This window comes from Protomyctophum parallelum (genome assembly GCF_964188405.1).
Source record: "Protomyctophum parallelum genome assembly, chromosome: 5".
In the NCBI taxonomy this organism is placed as follows: domain Eukaryota; kingdom Metazoa; phylum Chordata; class Actinopteri; order Myctophiformes; family Myctophidae; genus Protomyctophum; species Protomyctophum parallelum.
The window spans coordinates 40,656,011-40,681,631 of record NC_139702.1 but is presented as its reverse complement, the minus strand read 5'-3'; the positions used below and the strand labels follow the sequence as shown (position 1 = coordinate 40,681,631).

General features: G+C 42.5%; 1 protein-coding gene across 1 annotated transcript in view; it reads right to left on the bottom strand.

Annotated features, from left to right (window-relative positions):
- Positions 1–25,621, bottom strand: part of LOC310859086 (phospholipid phosphatase-related protein type 5-like) — a 97,263-nt gene that overhangs the window by 15,112 nt on the left and 56,530 nt on the right. Inside the window, exon 3 of the mRNA XM_083765465.1 lies at positions 18,995–19,183. Within this exon, the coding sequence (XP_083621591.1) occupies positions 18,995–19,183 (189 nt within the window). The remainder of the gene's footprint in view (positions 1–18,994; positions 19,184–25,621) is intronic.

Here is a 25,621-nt window from a genome sequence, read left to right as displayed (position 1 = left end):
TGCATAGCAGACATTTTGACCTGTCACAGCGTGGTCAAATGCAGATGAATGACATTCATTGAATCTATTTAAATGTCAGTGTTATTGCGTGCCAGCAGTGGAAAAGTCCTGTCCAGTTAACTTGCAGTTAACATGCTGGCACACAGAGGCACTTCAAGGACAACACGTTAGCTTCGGCTGTTTGCCCTGCTATGGCATGTCAAAATGTCTACTGAGCAACAAGGTCTTCTCTCCACTGGCGGTCAGGGATAGATTAACCCAGGTTTTATTTTTTTATCATGTTTTATACATAGATTTAACACAATCAAAAGGGCCCCTGCAGGAGCACTTTTCAGGGCCTCAAACACAGTACCGCGCGGTCCAGTTCAATGACAAAAACAGGCCTCTGAATGGAGCAAGGCTGCATCGGGGGAAAGAACTGCCTGCACAGTGACAACTGTAGAGTGGAGCAAACAAGACCAAGATATAATTCAATTAGCAGTCATCTTTTCATTGTGACCTAACCGAATTCATGCATTTGTCTATAATTGAGCACTATATACATATTTTATGTGTTTCAAGTTTGGGCCCCTTGCTTATAGTTAGGCAGTGGTGAAAAAAGGGCTCACATTTTTATCCAGAGTCTGGACTCCGGAGTTCAAAGTTTACTTGAGTAAAAGTACACAAATTTTGGCATAAAAATGTACTTAATCCACCACTGGTGATGGAATCAGTGGACAAGACAAAGCCATGAATTGGAACACTAAGATCAGGGGCGGGCCACGAAGCTGAAAAGAAAATTTCAATACAATCCAGACAGTAGTTTTTTCAAATATGAGATATTGTGTGGGAGTAAAAATGTGTGGAAATTGAAATTGTCGCCTGCGCATGTTGACACTACAAGTGGTTCCCAACCTTTTCTGGATCAAGGCCCACTTGAAAATCCTGAAGGTGTTTGCACGTTGGTATAGGGCGGACATGCAGTGTTGATTTTGACCGCACATTTTGATTTAGTTTTAGTCATATTTTAGACAAGTTAATTTTGTCAACTAAAATGTATTTTGGTAGGCCTTAATGCCTGATTTTACACTTGGTTGCATGCTGAAAATAGCCAAGCTTATAGATCTGCTATTTTCAGAGCGCAACACCCGAGCACAACCGATCTCTTCTCCATTAATCCCTCCTTATTTATTATTAGTCTATTTGTTATTTGTCGACGAAATAGTCATAGTTTTAGTCACCATAGCTTAGAATTTATTTAGTTTGTCAGTGAAAAAAAGTAGTCTACGAACATGTTTCGTCATACAGACGAAATGAACACTGTTATTATTAAAAAAATATATATATCATCATTAGTGTTCTAACTGCAATACGCTCACGGCCCACCAGTGGGCACCGGTCCACACGTTCCATGAAAGAGCTATAATCGAGCCAGTCGGTTTTTTGATATTGTTGTTTAACTTTGGGAGCAAAGTGGAACCAACCAACAAGTGGACCAACCAACCGACGTTCTTTCACTTTGCGTCACCAGACTTTCCACCTCGGAGGAAAGCCTGCATTGTCTATGTTCCAAAATCCCAAACTGTGTGATCTGGTGTGGCAGTAATCCTGGTCTCTAAACTACCTCCCCCTGGCCAGCCGGGGCGCCTGATGGAGGGGAAACGAACTGTTCCTTCCACGCGCTACGTACGGCCGGGGAAACTCTCCCCTGTCAGGTGAAAAGAAGCAGCTTGGACTCCTCATGCATTAGATTACAGGATTACATTCGATAATTGACACTGGGTGAAAAAATGGGTTACAAAATCGTGGGATAAAAAGTTTGAAAAAAAAAAAAAAAAAAAGAAATGCCCTTGATTGCGGGGAATTATTTTGGGTAATTCTGGTTCCCGGAAGGTGGTTCTGGCCTGATGACTACAAACCAGTCACTACAACATGACACAAGTTATTTTAGCGCCAAACGGGATCAGAAACCAATCCAATACGAATACACCATCTTTTTTATCCTTCATAAGATTAAACATAAGACAATTTGGGTGTTTCAGATACTGTACTAATAAAATATACATTCATATTACAATCCCCGGCCCACACCACCCAAAGCTAGATTCATGGCTTACATTTCAAGCAAGACTAGAGGCAGAGAACATCAGTCAAACAATGAAAATGACTCATCTTAACCACCGGCTGAAAACAATCCCGAAGCATCACTGCAGATGCAGTTAATGCGCGACGGCAAAGCGTAGAGGTTTTATGTTTTATACCTGCAGCTGCTATATGGGCTCAGTGGACTTGTTAAGAGGATATTGGCAAACGCCGCCTCGCTACTGTATGTAGCAGCACTACAGATTGGACTGATGGCTGCGATCCAGTGCAAAGCCCTGGTTCCATTATCACATTATCTGCTGCTTACAACAGAAATGAGCCAGCGTTCACTCCTAGACTCAGGCCCGACTAAATCGCTGTGAATAGCTTCTGCATAGAGCCAAGCGACTTTCATAGCGCGAGTCTTTATGACACCACCAAAGCTATGGAAATTATCACGATTATCGCCTTAGATCAGCTTTCAAATTAAAAGAATATAGCAAAAGTAGCAGATCTACAAGATCGAAAACGTGTCGCCGCGTTTCCAGCATGTAGATCGGCTAGTTTTGGTACTTTTGTGTGAGGCTCTAGTATGATCACGTAGGACATTCATTTTAGAAAGTTGCAAATAAGAGCTTTCTGCCCGACAGCCAGTGTTACAGTAGGTATATGAATTATGTAATGTTAGCTACGAGCCCCTGGTTAGTTGTTCTATAGCTAGAGTTTTTGAAACATTTAATTTAAACAAATGTATTATTTTTCACTGACGGCATAACTATGCAGTACTAGTACTGTACTCCCTCATGCTGTACAAGAACCATGAAATGTAATTGACCGTATGCAGACCGTGGACATCTTGCCATTAAGTTAACGGCAGGGTGGCAACAACTACGCAAATTGCCATTGACAGCCCATACATCCAAACAGAAAGGTTTTATCTGATTATAATATTAAACAACGTCAAACTCACCAACATTGCAGCTGTATGAAAACCTTGAATTATCCTCTTTCAATCAGTTTGAAGGCAAAGCTCTCTGTCTACAGAGCAATCTACATTCCTACTCTCACCAATGGTCATGAAGTGTGGGTCATGATCGAAAGAATAAGGTCACAAATACAGGCGGCCGAAATGAGTTTTCTTCCATGGGTGGCTGGCATCTCCCTTAGAGATCTGGTTAGGATGCCTCTTGGGCGTCTCCCTATAGGGAGGTCCTCGAGGCACGTCCCACTGGGAGGAGACACCGGGGCAGATGAAGGTGCAGTTGGAGGAAACACATCGACTTACTGGCCTTGGAACGATCCCCCAGGAGGAAGTCACTAATTTGCTCTGGTGAGGGAAGTCTGGAGCACTCTGGTGGAGCCGTTGCCCCCACGACCCGACTAAAGATGGATTGATGGAAGGAAGTGTTTGTTTCGTAAAACCATGTTATGAGCTACTTCCTGTCAAGAAATTCCATTGAAAGAGAATAATTCAAGCTTTTCGTAGAGCTGCGATGTTGGTGAATCAGATAGGACTTTTCTGTTTGGAAGTACAGTATATGGGCTGTCAATGGCAAATTGCGGCTAGGCAGCTGGTGATGGCAAGATGGCCCTTAAAGAAAATTGTTCTTGCTCTTAATAATTAAGTGAAACAAAATGAAAATTCAGGCTAAGTGTCTGGCTATGTTGAATATGCAAATCCACCTCAAATGTCTATCCCTATAGCTATACCACTTACTGTTAATGTGTTAATGTGGTTGAAACCACAAACAAGCTACTACATTCTGGTAAATCTATAGTCAGTCATAGCTGAATGACTATGGCACTTCATTTCAAGGACCCCATATTTGATATGTCGTTTCATTTCTGGGACAGTGTCGTTTTAACTCTGAGGGTATATATACAAATGGAACCAAATGGACCCATTTGATTCCACCATTTGTGTACACTCAGAATTACGCGGGGGTTTAACTTAATGCTGCTGTTACAATGAAAATTCCTTCTGCTTGCTTCCGAATTACGGTTAACAATACAAATGTGTTGACCGCCATGTATTTATTGTATATTAAAAATAAATAATCCCCATTAGCCGACACCTGAATGCCCGCTAGCCTTCCTGTGTTCCAAGGCAACGAGTACATTACAGCACAAAATTACACAAAAAACGCACATTAAGTCAGGCCCGGAGTGGAACTCCAAATCAGGCCGGGAGTTATACGCCCTGGCAGGCCGCAGCGCGCGCCGAAATTTTGGGGACATTTTGGGGGCCTTTACAGTAATTTCACATGAGAAATGTACCATCTGATGTTATTTATATTATTAACTTCTTCCCTCCATTAACACAAGACACACAACGTAGTTGTGCTGCAGCAACACTGCCTGAATTGAATTGAAATTGACTGTGGCTGGCCTGGCCTGAGCTTAGGAGAGATTTCTTTTTTGCTGGCCTGACCTGATGCAAACCCCCCCCCCCCCCACTGGTCAACAATAGGCAGGCTATAATGCTGATTATAGGAGATGGGAGCTAAATGTTTTTTACTGCTGTGCTGATTACAATCAATCTGCATCAACCATCTATCACAATGGTACTTTGTCTATTCTACTCTTGCTGATTGAACTTCAATTCTTACAATTTGCTGAAATGGGGCAAACAATCCTGGTCTACTCTTGCAAACCAATGAACCAATCAGAACCAAATTGCTTGTGGGCCATGGAAGTAAAACCCTGAATATTTTATTACTTTTTAGAGAACTTTAATTTTACACTGGAAAGTACATTTTGAGTAAATCTACTTCTCCATCGCTGAGTGCAGATTGTGAACAGTTGGATTCAAGCTCAGATATCATCAGCAGGTTATCTCACTCAGAGATTATTTATTTCCCAAGTCTGGAACACTAAAGTCAAAGATCAGTATTGTTTAAAAATAATGAGGGCTGGAACGGCACTAAATCTGTAACGTTATTCACAATAGTGCAGGGTTTTTCAACCTCAAGGTCCATTATTTATTCAGCATTTGAGCCACGGACCACCATTTGATGAGATTTAGCTTTGAATATTTTGTTGTCAGATGAGATTTTGTCCACAATTCCATGCTGTATTGATGTGGTACCATTAAGAGATAACAGGCAAACATTGATCTACGGGTACATTTATGCACGCCTCAACAGTCTACGCCTGTTGTCCTTTCAAAGATGAATGAAAGGTTTAAAAATATGAAGAGTTAAACAAATAAACTCTTAATATGTATTTTCTGCAGTAATGTGTTCAATACACCTTGTTTACTGTTGAAGTACTGAACATTTTCTCCAGCCTGTAGTTACTTGGTCGCACTCGAAATGTTGTATACCTATGCCACAAGCCTCTGATCTCCCTGCAATGGTCTCACCGATCTCACTACAACAGGTTCCTTTAGAGTCTCTAACCTTTTAAATCACTCCCTAGACTTTGCACGGTTACAGGCTGTTTTGCACAGGTGAAGAGGTGGAGTTCCAGAGATGGCAGCCAATTAGATTGCGTTCTGGAGGAACTTCTTGTCTGGCATGACATTGTAGTTTTCTTTAGTTTGTCGGTAAAGATTTGTAGGAAAACATATAAAGAGAGTATGTACAGTATATTTGTATTGCTATAGCCTACTTGTGAGGTGAGGGCCAAACGAGAAATAGACATTTTTGTGAGGACAATCTTCCTGCAGGTCCTCACTCCTCACAGAAGAGGTTATAGTTGTATGGATAGTTTTGACTTGAGTTATACTGACAATTAGAAAAACATTCAGGTTAGGGTTAGGATTAGAGGTTATGGGCCCTATTTTCGTCACTGATTACACCTTATCCCTAAACTTATTTTTTATTTTTTACAATTTAAAAAAACAGTTTTTTTTTTTTTTTTTAAGAGAATAACCAATCTACAAGCTGTGTCGATGTAGACAGCTAGTTGAAAAATAGTTGTCTGACGTCACTTTCAGTAGAGGGCGCCAGTTCACAGGTTCATGTATTTTTTTAGTTGCATTATAATCCCCATTGGGGGATTTTAGATCGCTTCATATAAGAACTATGTTTGAAAAAGAAACCGACCACCCCGGCCTTTCTGTCAGGGGAGTGGCTGTGTGTCGTTAATGATGTTCATTAATAATTTGATACAGCCAGTTTCTGGAGAAAATGGAATTAATGTGGCCGCAAAAGCCTTGAAACTACATATGAAGGCAATGTCGCTGCTAATATACGTCACGCCCAGCTATCAACACATTGCTGGTGGTGACTCAACTCGTACTAACCACGAAACATTAAATATCAATAAAATAAAAATACAAATAAACGTAATTAACATTCAGTTTATGTTGTGCGACAAGGCAGATGCAGCCACCTGCCTACCCGGAAATGTAGTCTCTGGGTTATTTGACTCGTTTCTAACGCTTATTTTGTTACTCTTTTGGTATATTTGTACATTTCCACCTTCAGTCGATGCTTCATATCCATATGAGTGAAAAGGCCGGGGTGATCGGTTTATTTTTCAAACGCAGTTCTTATATGAAGAGATCTAAAATCCCCCTATGGGGATTATAATGCAAATAAAAAATACATGAACCTGGTGACTGACGCCCTCTACCGACAATGACGTCAGGACTTCGGTGGTCTATAGGTTTAGGGCTTAGGGTTGTGCACCAAAACTAGCAGATCTACGCGCAGTGTGTGGCATTGACAGATGAACAAAATTCCACCACTCAGAAAGAGATTGATGACTTGGCAGATGGAAGATACTAAGATAGTATACTTTTAGCTTCCGATTGTTAATTTCTAAATCCTTTTAGGCAGATGGATTCTGTAACCATTCCCAGGTTGAGTACTGTTCTATTTTACAGTCCTTATGCTGAAACTTGTCAAACTGAACAGTGCTTTAATTGGCAATACCGTTATGCTATCTGATCATGCCAGGAAATCATATCAAATTGAATAGATTTGAGTGGGAGCTTTGGCAGGGAAATACGTTAATTGAGCAGAAGAATAAAACTAATTGTGAGCATGTGTGGGTCTCTCTGGTGTCTTAATTGTGTGCATGCGTGCGTGTATGTGTGCGCACACTTGGATGTGTCAAAGTTAACTTTGTGCGTCGCAGGGCTCGACAACAGATAGGGATGTTGATCAAAGGGAAGACGTCAGAGAAAAAAAGAAGAGAAGGAGAAACGAGAGAGAAGGAAACTCACTTCAGAACACTTAGGGCCGATTCATACTCCTATTTTACCGCTGTTTCGGCGCTGTAGTGCTCGTCAGAAAATTTCAGTAGCACAGAAGAGCCGACTTTAAGACGGTACCCTCCCCCCCGAACCTCAAATGACGTCAAATTGTAGGCTCTACAGCGCCGAACCGACTTTTATTTTTTCTATTCATTTGGTCATTAAGGTCCACAGAATGAGAGTTCTGCTCTGCCGGGAAAAAACAATCTTTGACCATAACCATAGACAACCAATATATGGCAAAAATGTCCAAATTTCATCATCACAAATAATCTTTGTGCAAAACTAATGTTTGGAATGGATTCAGAATAATGAAAACCACCTAATTTGACATGTCACATGCTACTTAAAGTATGATGAAATTGTGCCTTATGATATGATATGATTGGTTGTCTATGGCAGGAGACAGGGTTCTCAACGACCCCTGAAAATGCTTTGGCCATGTCTCATGACCGCCGCCCCCCTCCCCACCACCAATACAAGTAGGCCGCTACAATATCTATATATATTTCAGGCGTGGACCACTCAAAAAACACAAATATAAAGTATGTCATGACATCACAGGTTAATCTCTATTCCTTGAGCTTTTGAGCCTGTGGCTGCCCGGCTAAGTGCCAGCATGATCAGCCCATGTACGTGGTGTGCACCGCAGCATGCATTGCTGTCTGGAGAAGGGAAGTTTTCTGTGATTAGGCCGGTCACAATTATGACATAATCACCTAATCGGCAATGTTGAAAAATCAGTACATTTTGCATTTTTTTTTTGTATTAGGCTATGAAATATGAAAGCCTATAAGGCAAACAGAAATACAAATTGTTTAATGCAAAAAAACACAATGAATTAATCACAATTATTTGTGTGACAATTTATCGTCAACTTAATCGTGACAGACCTATACAGACATATCCCCTCATTGAATTATGCAATATACAACCTTATATCGGAATTTAAAAAAATATTCACGACGCGTCCCGAGTTGGTGTTGGCTACTTGGCTGTCATGTCCATCCACATTCCTGACCTACTGATCCAGTTTATACTCAGACACTAACTGTACAGACATTATGTGTGCGTGTGTGACAGTGTAAATGCATACGGTACTCACTTGCAAAACAAGTACACAGGTACGTGTGCATATAGACACACACACTGACACAGAGGCACACACACAGTATTCTCACACACTTGCGTTGGTAACCATGACAATTGAGCCTCTTCATCACCCACACTCGATCCATCAGCATTCAGTCTCCTGCTTTCATGCTTCCGTGCGTTTCCTGGGCAGCTTTCCCAGCTCTTTTTTGGGAAGAAATTGGGTGACAAACGTCTCTCTTTTTTTCCTATATCGCTGCTGTCGGGCAAAGTAATGTCCTACTTGATCATACTACAGCATCACACAAAAGCATAAAAAATTGCAGATCCACAAACTTGAAACACTGAGCAAAGCGACGTGTCCTGAGATTGTAGATCTGCTACTTTTGCTATTTTTGGAATTGTGAAAAGTAACAGTTTTGGACATACAGTATGTATGAGGTTTCCACCCGCCAGAGATGATATGCTCTCTCAATCCCTCGATCTATTCTCATCTCCTCTTCCACAATTCCAAATTTCAAATCCTGTTTGACACGGCGAGGGTTTTAAAGTAACCATGGTTTGAGGTATATGACCCCATTCTTCATGTGCCTTCAAATTTCCTACGTATTTTCCGATCCTTGCCTCACTCTCTTCGTCATCCCTTATAATCCCTTAATCGTGTTCTTTCCACGTCTCTGTGCTTTTCTTATCTCTCTCTCCTCTCTTGTGCTGTGTCTCCTGCTGCATCATGTCTATGGTTTGTTCTCATAGATCCATCTTCAGTCAGAAACACGGCATGGTGTTTCCTGGTCTTTCTGTGTGGAGTTTGCATGTTCTCCCCATGTAGGTACCCTAACAAAAAACATGCAGTAATCCTGGTCTCTAAACTACCTCCCCCTGGCCAGCCGGGGCGCCTGATGGAGGGGAAAGGAACTGGTCGGAATAATGTGTTCCTTCCACGTGCTAAGGATTACATTAGATAATTGACACTGGGTGAAAAAATGGGTTGCAAAATCGTGGGATATAAAGTATTGGCCTCAAAATGTATTTAAAGTACCAAAAGTAAAAGTATTTCCAAGTTTTCAAATGTATAAAAATCTTTTAAAAATCTACAAGCTCACAATGCATCACATTGTTCGTGACGCATTGTGAGCTTGTATATTGACTATTTTCAAATGGCCAAAATGGCTGAAGTGGTTAATGTATCCTATTGTGCCAAATATAAGCCTACGTTTTCTTTCCAATGGAAATATCCCAAAAAGTTATAATTGCGGACTAGACTATTTTATTTGACATTCAATGTTCTTTTAACACAAATGAGTCTTGAAAAATGGGGGTCGTCTTATAATCAGTCATCTTATATTCGGCACAATACAGTATATGTTTGTTCATGCTCTGATGAAGGCTGCATAGCCGAAACGCGTAAGCGTTCCTTTTTGGTGTGTGCCAATAAATAAATGGATATTACAGAATGTTGCTGTTACTTTCCAGCACTGTGGGGTGCATAGACAACAGTGTGTTCATCTTGTTCACTCCCTTGTAGATGGGATTGACACCGACTGGTATAAAGCCATGATTATCCCAAATTATCCCCTGGATGTTATTGTTTTCTCCCTGCACTGTTCCATTTTATATGCCATCCAAAAAGAGCTGCAGATGCCACGCACGCACGCACGCTTACACACACACACACACACACACACACACACACACGCACACACACACACACACACACACACACACACACACACACACACACACACACACACACACACACACACACACACACACACACACACACACACACACACACACACACACACGCACGCACACACGACTATGTGTGGGTAGATTTACAGACAAGCATATCGTTGCTGTCAGGCGGAAACCTCTTACCTTCATATCATTTGTTTTACTTTACTTTTACTTCATCATACTACAGTGCCAGGCGGAAGTGTCGAAGTGACACGATCTGCTACTTTTGATGCTTTAGAATTTGAATCCTGAAAGAAAAGTTATAGTTTTGGAGATACTGAGCATTAGGTTTCCAACCCGACAGACGATGAGACATGTCGACACGTCCTCTGCACGTCAGCGACACAAAGACACAAAGACAGAGAGAGCGACAGAGAGAGGAAGATGGTGTTCAATTAACATGCAAGCCGACCTGGAGAGGCCTTTGAGGCAGACAGAATACTGTGCCTATGTGTGCGTGCAAGCCTTCTGTTAAAGCATGTTCTATTTCTACCAGAGAAACATAGCGTTGCTGTCCGGAGGAAACCTCATAACTCCAAAATGTTCATTTTTCAGGAAATTAATAAAACCTTATATTTTTTAAACGATGCAATACTGCCTCATCAAAGTTGGTGTTGTGACTTTAGATATTGTCAATTACTTACATGATTCTGTTGGAGTTAGCCGTTTTGCAGACAGTTTGAGGGTCCAATGGAGTTAAGAGGTTTTGTCCAATGCATATTTTACTACTTTGCATTGGTTCAATATTTTCTAAACAACACACAGTAAAGGGTGTTCAATAACACTGATTTATGGAGAAAAAAAATATCTAAAACCTCAAAAATGGAGTTATGAGGTTTCCTCCGGACAACGCTAGGTAAGATTCGGGGTACGCTTTACGTTTCATCAAAGTTATATTATGTTCAACACACTAGCTAACTCAAGAGTGTACAAATGAAACCAACAGATGGTGGTAATATTTGTACACTCCGAGTGTACAAATATAAGTTAATAGCGCAGACATTTGACTGTGTACCAGACCTTTACAGCTGTCATATGCACTGTAAGCCTCTCCTTTGCTTTTCATATGCATATCATGGTTGGCCTGCATGCATAATATTAGCCTACAGACTATTTAGAATTCTCTGCAACCCTGTTAAGCTCTTCTGTGAAGGTACAGTATATCTGCACCCGTACATTATTCATGTACGGGCCGTACCAAAGGCTAGAGCAAACAAAGTTGGAACAAAACGGTTAGCACGGCACGGCACGGCACAGCATGGGGCTTTCTTTATCCCGTTACAACTTCTTCTCTCCACTCTCTTCTTCTCTTACTCATGCTGCTGCCCCCCCCCCCCCCCCCCCCCCCCCACTCTCTCTCTCTCTCTCTCTCTCTCTCTCTCACGGTGTTGTCGGTACCCGTTTGATTCTCTCCGTCTCAGCCTGTCAAAAGTAGTACTCTTCTCTCATCGCCACTTACTTCTCGTGTTGTGATAGAAGTACAGTACAGATACAGAAGTGTGTGTACTTGGTCGTCACTACTGAGCACTGTCTGTCTTGATTACAATCCCAGCTGGATTTTTTTAAATCCTGGCCATTCTACATTTCTACTGCTCATCTAAGAAGCAATCCCTGCATTTGACCAGAGAGATATTGTTAAATGGTGCATTCATAGAAACAATATAGATGCCTCATTGGTCGCTGTGCACTTTCGTTGGAGAGACCTGTCTGTCGCCAACGGGAGGAGGACGTCAAGCGGAATCTCAGAAGGCAAGTGCTGCTGAGAAAGAGGGAGTCACGCCTTCGCAAGGAATCTTGGGAAAGCTGTGGCCAATATCGCCTCCCGTTGCCTCCATGTTGTCTTCCGTTGAGATACAGACGCCCCAGAGCCAGAAGAGCCGGCGTCTATACCTTTATATGTCTATGGGTGCGTTAATATAGCGCTTTCATCTAAAGCGCTATATACATTCACCCATTCACACGCACATTCATACACCGATGGAGGAGTGTTACGGACTGTTCTGAAGTCTAGGGGTTTACCCGTAACATGCATGAAAGAACAACACTGCTCATAAAAGAGTATTTCTTTAACACTCAAAAGTCAAATTAATTACAAAGTGGCTGTAGTGCATGACGAATAGTACAACGGAATGGCTCTGTGAGCACTGAATGAATGAACAGTTGGATAACTTACATGACAGGAGTTCAGACATCTGGATATAGATATAACAGCATTATCTCTCTATATATTTATCACTACTAATCAAACATAACAAATACAGCTGACGGCTGTTACAGGAGGAAACCATGCAAGGCACCAACCTGCACATCAGGAGCAATTAGGGGTTCAGTGTCTTGCTCAAGGACACTTCGACACTAACTCTGATGGAGCCCGGGATCGAACTGGGAACCGGCTACTCTACCGCTGAGCCACTGCTGCCCTGTTATATTGTATTTACATAATGATCTATACAGATAGATTAAAGATACAAACACATTCTTGTGTGTGCGAGCGAGCGAGTGGCGGTATAGCTAGCTGCCATATATGGCGAAGACGCTGTTACTTGTACCCCTGAAGGGTGTGTGGGTATTTGTCCAAGATTTGTTGACTGCATATTGTACAGGACCTTGTAAATATTTGTGTCTCTGTATTGTATCTCTTATGTGGACATAAATAAATAATTAAGTGTGAGTGTGTGTGTGTGTGTGTGTGTGTGTGTGTATGTGTGTGAGTGTGTTCGCACGGGCGTGCGCGAGCTAGTGTGCACACGCTCTCTGCTTCAAGTCTACTTATCATATCAATAGCCCAGTCAGCCATGCTCTCTGTCTATTAATACAATCTTGTGTTTACAGTTACACTGCTACAGCTTCCCTGCAAACCTTCGCCTCAGTCCATCAGTGTTACTGTCACCCATGCAGACGAGTGTGCTCTCTCTCTCTCTGTGTGTGTGTGTGTGTGTGTGTGTGTGTGTGTGTGTGTGTGTGTGTGTGTGTGTGTGTGTGTGTGTGTGTGTGTGTGTGTGTGTGTGTGTGTGTGCGCGCGCGTGCGTGGCTTGAGGCAGTAGTTCCCAAATCATTCAACTGTGTGAAATAATCAAAGTGAAAACATAAGGTGGAGCAGACAGAGGAGCACACAGAGCTTTGATGATGATTAGAGGCACTCCATGCTCCTGAGAGGGTCGCTGCAATATGGAACTCTATGTAATACCAACACAAACTTGATGTACAAGCTAGCTCACCCGGCCTGAACATGACGCTGGCATGGCATGTCGGGACTTGCGGGTAGGCATTGGGTCGAAGAAAGAAAGAAAGAAAGAAAGAAAGAAAGCATAGCAAATATTTATTATTTAATTCACTGTTTAAAAGTGCACGTACATGTACAGTATGTGTGGCCTCGTCGGGAAAGATGGTGGGTGGATGGGGAGGATTGGGAAGGGAGTTGTGGGAGATGGGAGTTGTGAAACTTGCATGTGATGTCATGCTCACACTCTTTGAATAAAGTTTATTTAAAAAACAAAAGTGCACACACTCTAAAATCCAAATGGACCCTTAAAGCTGCCATAAGCTATATATAGCCTATGTCAACATTTTAATCCAAAATAAATGTAGTCTCTGTCACACATCTAGGGCCCGCAATCTGTATTCAAAGATCTTCCTATTGGTCGATTTGCCTGTCTGCTTCCTGATTGGTTAGTCATTGCGACCGGGTGTTGGGACACTATGGGACATAACATCCGCGACGCGTGGAGTCTGTTTGTTTACAAGTGAGAGACAGCCAGCAAAGCATGTTTGCTACTGCGTGGCTTATTTCTAACCTATACTGTATAATGTTTTCACATTTAGCTTGCTGATTAAGTTTAAAATGACTATGGTCTGGAGATATAGAGCACCGAAGTCTGACGTCAATATCGGTAGAGGGCACAAATCCACAGGTTCATGTACTTTGTATTTGCATTATAATCCCCATAGGGGGGATTTTAGATTGCCTCATATAAGAACTGTGTTTGAATAATAATAATGTCATCCCGGCCACTTCACTCATATGGATATGAAGAATCAACTGACTGAGAGAAAACGCTAATGTTACTGCTACTGAATTAGTTACATTTTCGCTAGAAGCAGACTGTATCATATATGAGTGACTGACTGTTGCAAACGATACAGAGACACCTCCCTGACAATAACGCTGAGACAGCTTGTTTATTTTTGGACCACAATGCTTATAGTAGACGATATTCTCCATAGAGAAATTACTTCCGCGAACCAGGGGAATCGAAGGGATGCGCGAGTTACGTCAGGACTGTCCTCTATAGGGGTGCAGGATTATTAAATTATGACCGATCTCCGATTATTTGCAGGGTCATATCTGCCGATACCGATTCTGACCGATTCCGATATTATACAGAGGACCACAATGGAAAAAAAGTCTAGGCCCTATAGGGGCTTGGCCCAAAGCCTGTTAACAAAAAGTATTAAATCAATCAATAAATAGCCTATACACTTTTCCAAGTGTCTGTTTTCACAACTGAATGACTACTGAATGAGACGAGTACACAAATTAAATGTAGTTTATTTTTTCTTAAGATTTTTCATCATATTTGATTTGGCTTTTGTTCTAGTCTAGAGGTATTAGACAATTCTTCATTTAAACACATTTTTGCTGGTGAAAACCGATTAAATAAATATTTTGAGACCGTTCCGAAACGGCATTTTTATGGCCGATATGGCCGATTATGCTATACCGATGCTATACCGATTAATCGTGCATCCCTATCTGGAGGTCATCTTGAATACATGCAGGTGATTGAAATCAAGATAATTATTTATTCAAATCATGTAGGCCTCGTGACGCCATCACGCAGCACGTTTTCCTTCAAAGGAATTAAGTACCGGTAATTAACTTTTTATGGACTTTTTGGGTGTGATAAAAATCACACCCGTGTGAAGTGAGGGGCGCAAATATATTAAAGTCTAACTCATGTTGATTAGGTGATGTAATGGTCATGTAAAACAAACGGTGCCAAACATTAAATGCCATTAAGAGACAATATGACATAATGAGGGACAATATGACGTAAATTTTCCCTTCATTGTCAATGCCGTTTTTAACACTTTCAGCGCCTCCTGCTCCATTTGAAATGACCTCAGGGAGCCAGCTATAAACCCTATATAGGCGCCATTCTATTACAGACAATAGAACCCAATACGAGTAGAGGTGCAAAAACTTTTTAGAGCAGAAACTGTAATAGGAGTTTTAAGATGAGAATACTATCCACCTGTTGGTTGTTTGTCAGATGACTATTCTTACATAAGACCCATGTTTGGCATGCCCACTCACTACTGACTACACCTCCAATGTATTCTCTGCTCTCATTGTGTATAAAGAGAGAGAAATGTAAAGGGCTCGGGAGGCTTGCATACGTTGCTCCTCCCTGTAATAAAAGTATCATTGTTTCAGTGCACTCTCTCCCCTGTTTATTTCTTAAAGACTCTGATATGAGTTCTAAATAATCCACTACAAAACCTACATGTCTCAGGTTTCACCACAAGCAGTAACATGGCTGGCGCGATGCGATCAGAAATCACTGTTTACATCTGAACGCCGGGCGTTCGGAGTATTCTTCGGAGAAAACAAGCAACAAAGAAATGACAGTGAGTGGATCCTAATAGGAGGCACCCGCATTGTTCCTCGCGATGGGAAGAAGGTGGGCGCTGTCTAGCAGTCTGGGCAGCACGGAAGGTTAGTGTTGAGCTTCGGCTGCATGGTACTAATATAACCCTTTCTACACGCACTTGTATATATTGTATATGTAAAAATACACAGTATACAGTATGACCCCAGATATGGTCTAAAAGTGTGAAAAACGTATTTTTCATTTACTGTACTTTACAGTCTCATTAGCATGTGGCATGGCATACAAAATGCAACTAGGGTGCACTAAGGTGCTTAATTATTCACAAGGTTTCAGTATGCAAACATGAAGGCCTAGCCAACATGATGGGACTGTGTGCCTCTTCTAGTGCACTAGAAAGAACAAGAGCAACTCAGAGCACACGAGTTTCCCATCCACTCTACAGCAGCATATGATCACTGTTTCCCATTGACTCTACAGCAGCATAGGATCACTGTTTCCCATTGACTCTACAGCAGCATAGGATCACTGTTTCCCATTGACTACAGCAGCATAGGATCACTGTTTCCCATTGACTACAGCAGCATAGGGTCACTGTTTCTATTGACTCTACAGCAGCATAGGATCACTGTTTCCATCCACTCTACAGCAGCATAGGATCACTGTTTCCCATTGACTCTACAGCAGCATAGGATCACTGTTTCTATTGACTCTACAGCAGCATAGGATCACTGTTTCCATTCACTCTACAGCAGCATAGGATCACTGTTTCCATTGACTCTACAGCAGCATAGGATCACTGTTTCCATTGACTCTACAGCAGCATAGGATCACTGTTTCCATTCACTCTACAGCAGCATAGGATCACTGTTTCCCATTGACTCTACAGCAGCATAGGATCACTGTTTCCATTGACTCTACAGTGAGGGGCGCTATTTTTCTTTTCTTTTTTTGTCCCACGGTTTTGCAGCTAGCGCCCCTTTTTGAGGGGCGCCCAGTGTATTTATATATCGGCCACATGACGTCTTAGGGCCGATTCACACTCCTATTTTAGAGCCGAATAAAAGTCGGTTCGGCTCTGTAGAGCCTACAATGTGACGTCATTTGAGGTTCGGGGGGGCGGGTACCGTCCTAAAGTCGGCTCTTTAATTCATTATAATGCTTGTAAAAATACGTCTTCACAATTCACAATCTAATATTTCCTGAATGTGTATGAATTAGTGTCGGGATGACATGTTTCCATTCTAGTCATGTGCCGCGTTGTGAGCTTGTAGATCAGCCATTTTCAGTATGCAACCAAGTCTAAAATCAGGCATTATGACGCCATCAAGGCCCACCAAATACATTTCAAAATCTTATGATATTTCGTCGACTAATACTAGACTAACACTAAAACATTTCAGAATGCTAAAATTAGACTAAAACTAAATGGTAAATGGTGCATTTATATAGCGCCTTTATTCAAGGCGCTTTACATAGATTGTGCATCAATTCACCCAATAATAATAATAATAAACTTTATTTATATAGCACCTTTTTTGACAGTGTCACAAAGTGCTTAACAATATAAAAAACAACAGTGTTAATAACAATGAAACAGCAGGCTGAATTAAATGACATTATCAAGGGAATTAAAAGCAAACATTGGTTATCAGTTTAAAAAGGCTGTCCTATAAAAGTGGGTCTTTAATTTAGTTTTAAAAATAGCCAAGGAGCTAATAGACCTCAGGTCAGATGGCAGGCTGTTCCAGAGCCTGGGAGCCCTGCATGAAAAGGACCTATCCCCCTTTGTCACCATTTTAGGTCTAGGTACCTCTAGTAGGGCTAATGTAGAGGACCTTAATTGGCGGACAGGATGGTGGGGTTTAATAAGATCCGCTAGGTATTGCGGTGCCAGGCCATTCTGAGCGTTAAAAGTCAGTATTAAAATCTTAAAAACAATTCTAAAATGTACAGGGAGCCAGTGTAGTGAGGCCAGTACCGGAGTGATATGTTCAGATTTTCTTGTTCCAGTGATGAGTCCAATCACACACACATTCACACACCGATGGCGACGGAAACCATGCAAGGCACCAACCAGCACATCAGGAGCAATTAGGGGTTCAGTGTCTTGCTCAAGGACACTTCGACACTAACTCTGGGGGAGCCCGGGTTCGAACTGGCAACCTTGCATTTACCATGCAGCCACTCTACCCCTGAGCCACCGCTAAACTAAATGAAAATGTACTCAAAAGAGTACATTTTCAAGAAGACATTTGCTGTCAAAATCAACACCGACTTCAGAGTTAGTCGGTAAACAACAACGGAGGGTTTTCCCGTGCATGCAGCGTACGGACAGACACAGAAAAAGCGTTGCTCACGCTGGGCCGCTGCATGTAGCAGCCAGCTAGCTGTAAACGCTCTAGACAGACAGGACCAATATAGTGCCACGGTTGCCATGGAGATGAAAAGGCTACACAAGTACACACAAACTGTTGCAGAGCGATCGAGGCACCACGAGGATCCTACAATACACCCACACGCAGTCCCCTGACTCTCTCTCTCTCTCTCTGTCTCTCATGTCTTCTTATCTCACACTGACGTGCATGCGTGTGTCTATGCAAGTGTGTGTGTATGTGTGTATGCACACATAAGCACAAGCATGAGCAAATATGTGTGCATGATGTGCCTCAGGTGTATAGCCCACGTACAGTACGTCTCAGCATGAGCGTGCCATGTGCACACTGTATATTATTCACACATTGTTTTTGGTACGTACCTAAATATAAACGTGCCTTGGTCTTTGCACATTCCCCCCACGCATGTATGTGAGTGAGTGTGTCGGTGTGAGTGTGTCGGTGTGAGTGCGTCGGTGTGCGTGTGCCGGTGTGTGTGTGTGGGTGTGTGTGTGTGTGTGTGCACGTGTTTGTGTGCGCATGCGTGTGTTTATAGCCTACTGCACCGTAAAAAAATATATTTATTTTTACTCTGAGAGTGTACAAATGGATTCATACACTCTCAGAGTTAACAATCACTCTCATGTAAACTTATAGATCTTACAGTCTGTCACAAAGTTGGCCCCCCTCCCCAAAACAATAATAATAAATAAATAAAACATTGTTTTCTGTACAGAAACTGTCACTGCTACTAGTACTAGTACGACGATTTCTTATTGTACCGTCATGATGAATTGAACACATCACAATGGAAACAAAGTCTTCACTGCCACTGGGCTTTTTCTATCGGCATGTAAACTTAACTGTCAAAGTATTCAACCGACGGTCGGTCGGTTCGGATCACAACTCACCGTGACGGTGGGGATGGCGGTGACCAGCGAGTAGACGAGCACCGGCGGCGCCTTGCTGTCGTCCTCGGGTCCCGGGTAGGGCTTGGAGATGGCCTTGTCGAAGCAGAAGAAGCCCTGGACGTGCGCCGGGAAGGTGTCCGTGTACTCAAAGTAGTACGCCAGCAGCACCGTGCCCGCCATGATCACCAGCTGGAAATAGAACATAGTAGTTGGTTTGTTTCCCACGGCTTCAGGATGATTGATAGTAGACTAGTTAATAGTAGTAGTAGTAGACTAGTTAATAGTAGTAGTAGACTAGTTAGTAGTGGTGATGGAGATGGGAGATCCACGGGAGGTTATTGGAAGAGGAGAAATAAAGTGTGGGGGAAAGATGGGAGTAGAAGGGAATGGATGGATGGATGGATAAAAAAAAATCCAAACAATAAAGAGAGGCGATGAAAATGAGGAGAAATGGTCTTCCTCTCCACGGTGCAAAGTGGCGTGGTGATGGATGCTTCCTTTCCCGATGTAGTGTGTAAAATGAATCAAGCGTGCGTGGAGAGATAGTGGAGATAGAGAGAGAGAGAGAGAGAGAGAGAGAGAGATGGAGAGAATTGAGCTAGAGGAGAGAGGGGGAGGCAGCGAGAGATAAAAAAAAAGATAGAGAAGGCAGAGAAATTGCTGGCTATGACAGAAGAAGAGAGAGATACAGAGGGAAAGAGGGAGATACTGAGTGTAGAGGACAGATGAGACAGACAGAGAGGCAGGGAGAGAGAGAGAGAGAGAGAGAGAGAGAGAGAGAGAGAGAGAGAGAGAGAGAGAGAGGCAGAGAGAGATCATAGTATTATGGGTTTGTAGAGTAGGAAGGGGAAGGAATCAGCAATGAAAGCAAATGCTGTTTTACTGTATAGAGGTAGACATCATTAACAGAGTGAGGAAAGAGGGACACTATAGATGTAGACCACTGGTTCCCAAAGTGGGGTCCGGGGACCCCCAGGGGTCCTTGAGGGAGTTCTAATGATAGTTTGGAACCAAATGGACCCTTATGGGTCTGTAACTCTGAGAGTGGACAAATTAAACCATTTGTCCACTCTCAGAGTTGAATTAATGTTGATTTTACAAAATAAATTGGGGGTGCCAGAGAGGAGGATGAGAGGCAGCGATCAGATAGAGGAGGAGGAGAGAGGAATGTGAGAGTGAGCAGAGCGGATGATACCGTTCTCAGTCTCAAAGCTACTGGAAATAGACTACCAAAAAAAAGAAAATAAAAAGCTTCTTTTCCCGAACAATCAGATCAAACTGATAAGAACCAGAGTGAACCAGAGCAAAGGAAAGCGCTACACCCCCGCCCCAAATCCCCCACACCTCCGTCCTTTTCTAGCACTATTATGCTTGAACTGCACCTTCCTAAAGCTGTTGTACTCTATGTGAAGTTCTTGTTCACAAAGTCCACCTAACTTTGCTACTACAGGGAAAACATGTACATAATTATGATGATACTCATTGTTTGCTCGTTTTCTTTGCATTCTCTTGAGCTTATCTTTTTTTTCTCTTGTGTTATTGTCTATTAATATGCTGCTGCATTGTCTGAAGGAAGCCAAACCAAAATAGGTTTTACTCTGTACCTGTACAATTCTTTTATACGGTAAGTCAAATTAGCAATGCCAAAAGTTTCTAGTGGAAGTCTAATGTTTGCCTCTGAGATGTAGTGGAGTATCACAGTAATTCATCCATTTGCACAACACATTAATTCTTCAAGATCTGCAGAAATGGATAAAGCAAGATTCAGTGTTTTTTTTTAAAAGCCTCTATACAAAACAAAAGAGGCCAAAATGCATAAGCAAAACTAAAAGTTAATTAGACTGAAGCGTCTGGCGCCAACTGGTGGTGACATTCAGCACTAGAACATGTTGGTGGCAAACAGTTGCACCAAACACTGTCATATTATATTCAGCACTGGTTGTTGTGGTGTTTGTCAAGTATATACAGTACTTGAAATTCCTCCTCTGCATAATACAACCCATGTTACTATCAGGAGCAGCGGATGCCCTTAACCATGACCCAGCACTATACGAGCTTGTAGATCTGTATACGTTGGCTTTTTACATACAGTAGTAGTACCATGTTCTATTCTGGGGGTCCCTGGCACGGAAACCTTTTCAGATGGTTGTCCGTCCGCGGCCAAATATATCAAGTTGCTTGAAAATGTTTGAGAATCACCTTTAAGAACTATAATAATTCTTGTGTGTAGAGAGAGAGAGACACACACACACGCAACAGTCTCACATTGTTGCTCAACATAACAGAACTGTAGAGAAATCATCTGCCTCATTTAATTCCTGCTCTATAAATAAACTGTGGGCTGCTGGCAGATTTGACACGGTTTGCCACAGTAGAATCATGTTCACTCTGAGTGTGTGTGTGTGTCTGTATGCAATTATGTTTGTCTGTGTGTTTGTGTGCGCTTGTGTGTGTGAGAGTGCGCGTGTGTGTGAGTGAGAGTACGTGTGTGTGTGAGAGTGTGCGCGTGCATGTGTGTGTGTGATAGTGCGTGTGTGTGCGAGTACATGTGTGTGCGTGTCCCTGGTGACTTTGTAGAGCTTACTGCTGTCTAAGCCTGAGGGCATTGGGGTTAGAGTGTGTCATCCCTACAGTCCTACACCAGGGACCCACTTATGGTCCCCACTTAACTACACTGCAACAGATGTAGGCTCATTCCACGGGGCACGGCGGCACAGTTGGTAGCGCTGCCGCCTCACAGCTAGAAAGTCCTGGGTTTCGATTCTCGCCGGGGATGTCGTGGGCGCCGGGGGCTTGTGTTCTCTCCTCCGCGTCATCAGCGCCCATACCCTATAGGTGGGGTTGGCGAAAGCGCCTTTCTGTGTGGAGTTTACATGTTATCCCCGTGTCCCCCTAGGGTAGGTACCCTCACAAAAAAACATGCAGTAATCCTGGTCTCTATACTGCCTCCCCCTGGCCAGACTGGACGCCTGATGGAGGGGAAAGGAACTTGGAATAACGTGTTCCTTCCACGTGCTATACGTCATATACCGGGAACACTCCCCCCGGTCAGTTGATAAGAAGCGGCCTGCTCACTCCACATGCATTGAAGGATGCAGGAGCTCAGTTCGGGGCTCTCCCCAGGTTGGAAGAGGGAGAGTAGCGCCCAGGATTACGTGTGTGTGTGTGTGTGTGTGCAACTGTGCGTGCGCGCGTGCATGCATGCACGTGCATGTGCTCTCTGTCGCTGAATCTTGTCTAGCTCTTCATGGATATTCATGAGGTTTCAAGTTGACCTCTCCGCTGACACTTTCTAATTAGCGTCAAGCCTGCAAATGTCACCCTGGAATATTCTCTCGCATAAAAATAGTTCAGAAGCTTTTGTGTATAATATTATACGGCAACGAGCTCACATGACCCAGGCCAGGACTACAGCAAAACTGATCTCCAGAAAGCAATTAAAGGTTCACACAAGATTAAAGCATATATTGATATTATCACCCGGCACTCGTCAGTGCCTAAGGTTGGTTACGCAACTGAGGAGGACCTACTGAGTCGACGAGCCTCCGTTACAGACTGCATGTCGTTTGCAACGTTATAACAATTGACAGTCCACATGGCGACGAGCTGAGACAGACTGCCGTTTCCACGGTTACCATCCCTCCTGGGTATGGGAACGAAAACAGAAAACGTTAATGCGTGTGTGTTTCACATGCGTGTTCCAAAACATGAATATATATATATGTGTTTTAATTTAATTTAATTTCCTACACAATTGAATGTGTGATGCAATTTGGAATCCCAGGCATCGGACATTGAAAGGCTTTCCTGCGGGATATGGGAATTTACCATTAAATATATGCCTTACACTATCTTGTCTAATGTCAAAACATGTTCGGACATGTACTAAAGCCTTTGTTTAGGCCTACATATGTATTTATTGCTGTACATTTCCCATGATATTATACATTGTGTATCTATTCTATGCACAATTGTGCGCCATTCTGGAGATTTTTTCACGTTGGAGATTTTTGTGTTGTATTTTATAGGTATGCTTGGAGGTTTATCATGGATGTACTATTGTCTTTTTCGTAATATCCATGTATTTTTATTTCTGAAATAGCTCCCACTTGAAAAAGAGACTTTGCCCAATCTTCACCATGCTATACCCGTTATATCCAACTTCATTTACTTTTTGAGAGGTGCAACCACTCCTATAGACAGCTATGTATATATCCCTGGCTGTGTCCGAGCACAAAAATAGCGTTTTCACCACCTAGTGTCACTGTTGCGCAGCCTGTTGCATAGCCAGGGCATAATTCACTTGACAGTTAAGACACCATAATTTGTCTCAAACTAATTCACTGTATATACTGTAGCATAGCCATGCCACAATAACATGTGCGTGTGTTTGTGTGTGTGTAGGTGGTGAAAAACAACCATGCTATTTCCGTGCTCATACCCAGCCACCCAGCCATGCAGGCACCCACACACATAGCTCCGTAAGGGAATGGTTGCACCACTCAAAAAAATGTCATGCCATGCTACAATAATGGCCATGACGTATGCATTCTGAATTTTGACTCAATCAGCCAGCATCAGCTAACTGAGACCTCTAGGGTATTTCCTCTGCAGTTATAAAACAGATCTCGTCTCGAATGCTCCGAACTAGGCTTAGGCATGCCTGAAGGTTACATTTCTTTATCATACACCCATAGCCATTTAGTCACTAAGCCACCGAACAGTAGAATTTGATCAATGCAGCAACCGTGGCTGTCATATTTGACATGCTGAGTTCACCCCCTGGGGTGCTGGCACTAATTGCCCAGCTCCTGCTGTATCAGCTGATAACGGTCACGAACCTTTAATCACTCCACTCCCACAGGCCAAGTAATGGTTGTGTATGTGATGACATCAGTTATGGCCCTTTTCCATTAATAAATGAATCTGGACTCTTGAGACTTGAACTAAACAAGTTCACTGTCATAACTCAACTCTTCAACTTCATACTGCCCGCCCCGTAGTGTAGTCTGAAAACTCATCTGTTCAGGCTCCACCATAGCACCGGCCGTAGCACTCGCCCTAGCCTCGACGACCTTACAGGCTCATGCAAATGTATTTTAAATAGTATGTTATGTAGACAGATGCCAGGTCATTATTTATCTGGCATCTTATAGTGTTTATAGGTTCATATAAACATATAAAGTGTTTATAGTATAGGTTCCCCAGCTACATTTGCATCACAATTAACCATCCGTATTTGTGTGTGTGTGTGTGTGTGTGTGTGTGTGTGTGTGTGTGTGTGTGTGTGTGTGTGTGTGTGTGTGTGTGTGTGAATGTGTGTTAGGCTGCGCAACAGTGACACTTGGTGGTGACAAGCAACCAAATGCTATTTTCGTGCTCGGACACAGGGACCCAGGCAGAGACACACATAGCTGTCTATAGGAGTGGTTGCACCACTCAAAAATTCAAAACTATATAACCTTGCGGTGGACATGATGTTTGTGGTCGATGTAAGAAATCATTTCTGAGAATAAAATGCAATGCCTGGCCGTCTGCAAGCTTGTGCTTATTTTCAGTTATTGGTGTGTTTTTACAATATTCTTATTAGCACAAGATACACTAAGCAGCCCATTTAGGCTCTGCCATTTGAACCACCACATAACTGTACAGGCATTTATTTCTTGCCAAGTGACAGGTAGAGGCTAGAATAGATGCCGCAGATCGCAGTTGTTACTACATACTGAACATTCTCTGAAGTTGAAACAAGTTGAAACAATTGAGGTTGTTCTTACTCATTCTAGTCCATAGAAGTAAAAGCTGTACGGTTGCCCTGGCAGTTTTTCAGTTGGAGCTGTTGGACGGACAACAAGATGCATCTAGTCATAGTAATCCTTGGGCTTCTGCTTTTCTCAAAAGGTACGTCTTTTTTAAATCATATGTTGGGGTTTAATGCAATGACGGAATTTCGCCATAATAAATAATTGATCATTTCAGTAGCAAGAGCTTCTAAATCTAGATCAATAAACTAGAAAGGTGAGATAGTCTAGGACCTGGCTAAGATAATGCACTTAATGTAGGAGATAAGGGGCAGTATTTTGCGTGTCTTAAGTACCAGGTCTTATTACTTAACTTAAGACCTGGAGGCGTGATCAATGCCATTTGGCTATTCTGAGTGGCTAAAGAGCATTGACCACTCTCAGGGCACATTTCCGAACGCACCCTTGGGGTGCGTTCGGAAATGCGCCCTGAACGCACTGGTGTGCTCTCTTGTCGTTTGTTTATTATACGCATGGTGATGGAGAGCATGTGGAAATAAATTGGCGCTTTTGTCAGCGGTGTCCACATTTCTCTAAAATACTGTATGGCCCTAAACTGCCTCACTAGAGGAATTGTTAGAGATAGAAAACAGTATCCACCATAACTTTAACGCCGACTGCTCCCGACAGAATTTTTCATGAAATGCACGGTAAGACTACGGTGATTAGTATTATTGCCATCACCATTGGTGACTATCCATGATAAAGCACTAAGACTTGTTTACAACATGGTCTACGATTTTCAATTAATCAGAGCTGTGTATGTGTTCAACAACACAGCCGTGCAAAATAACATTGACATCTATGAGGAATGAGGTGTCAAAAGCTT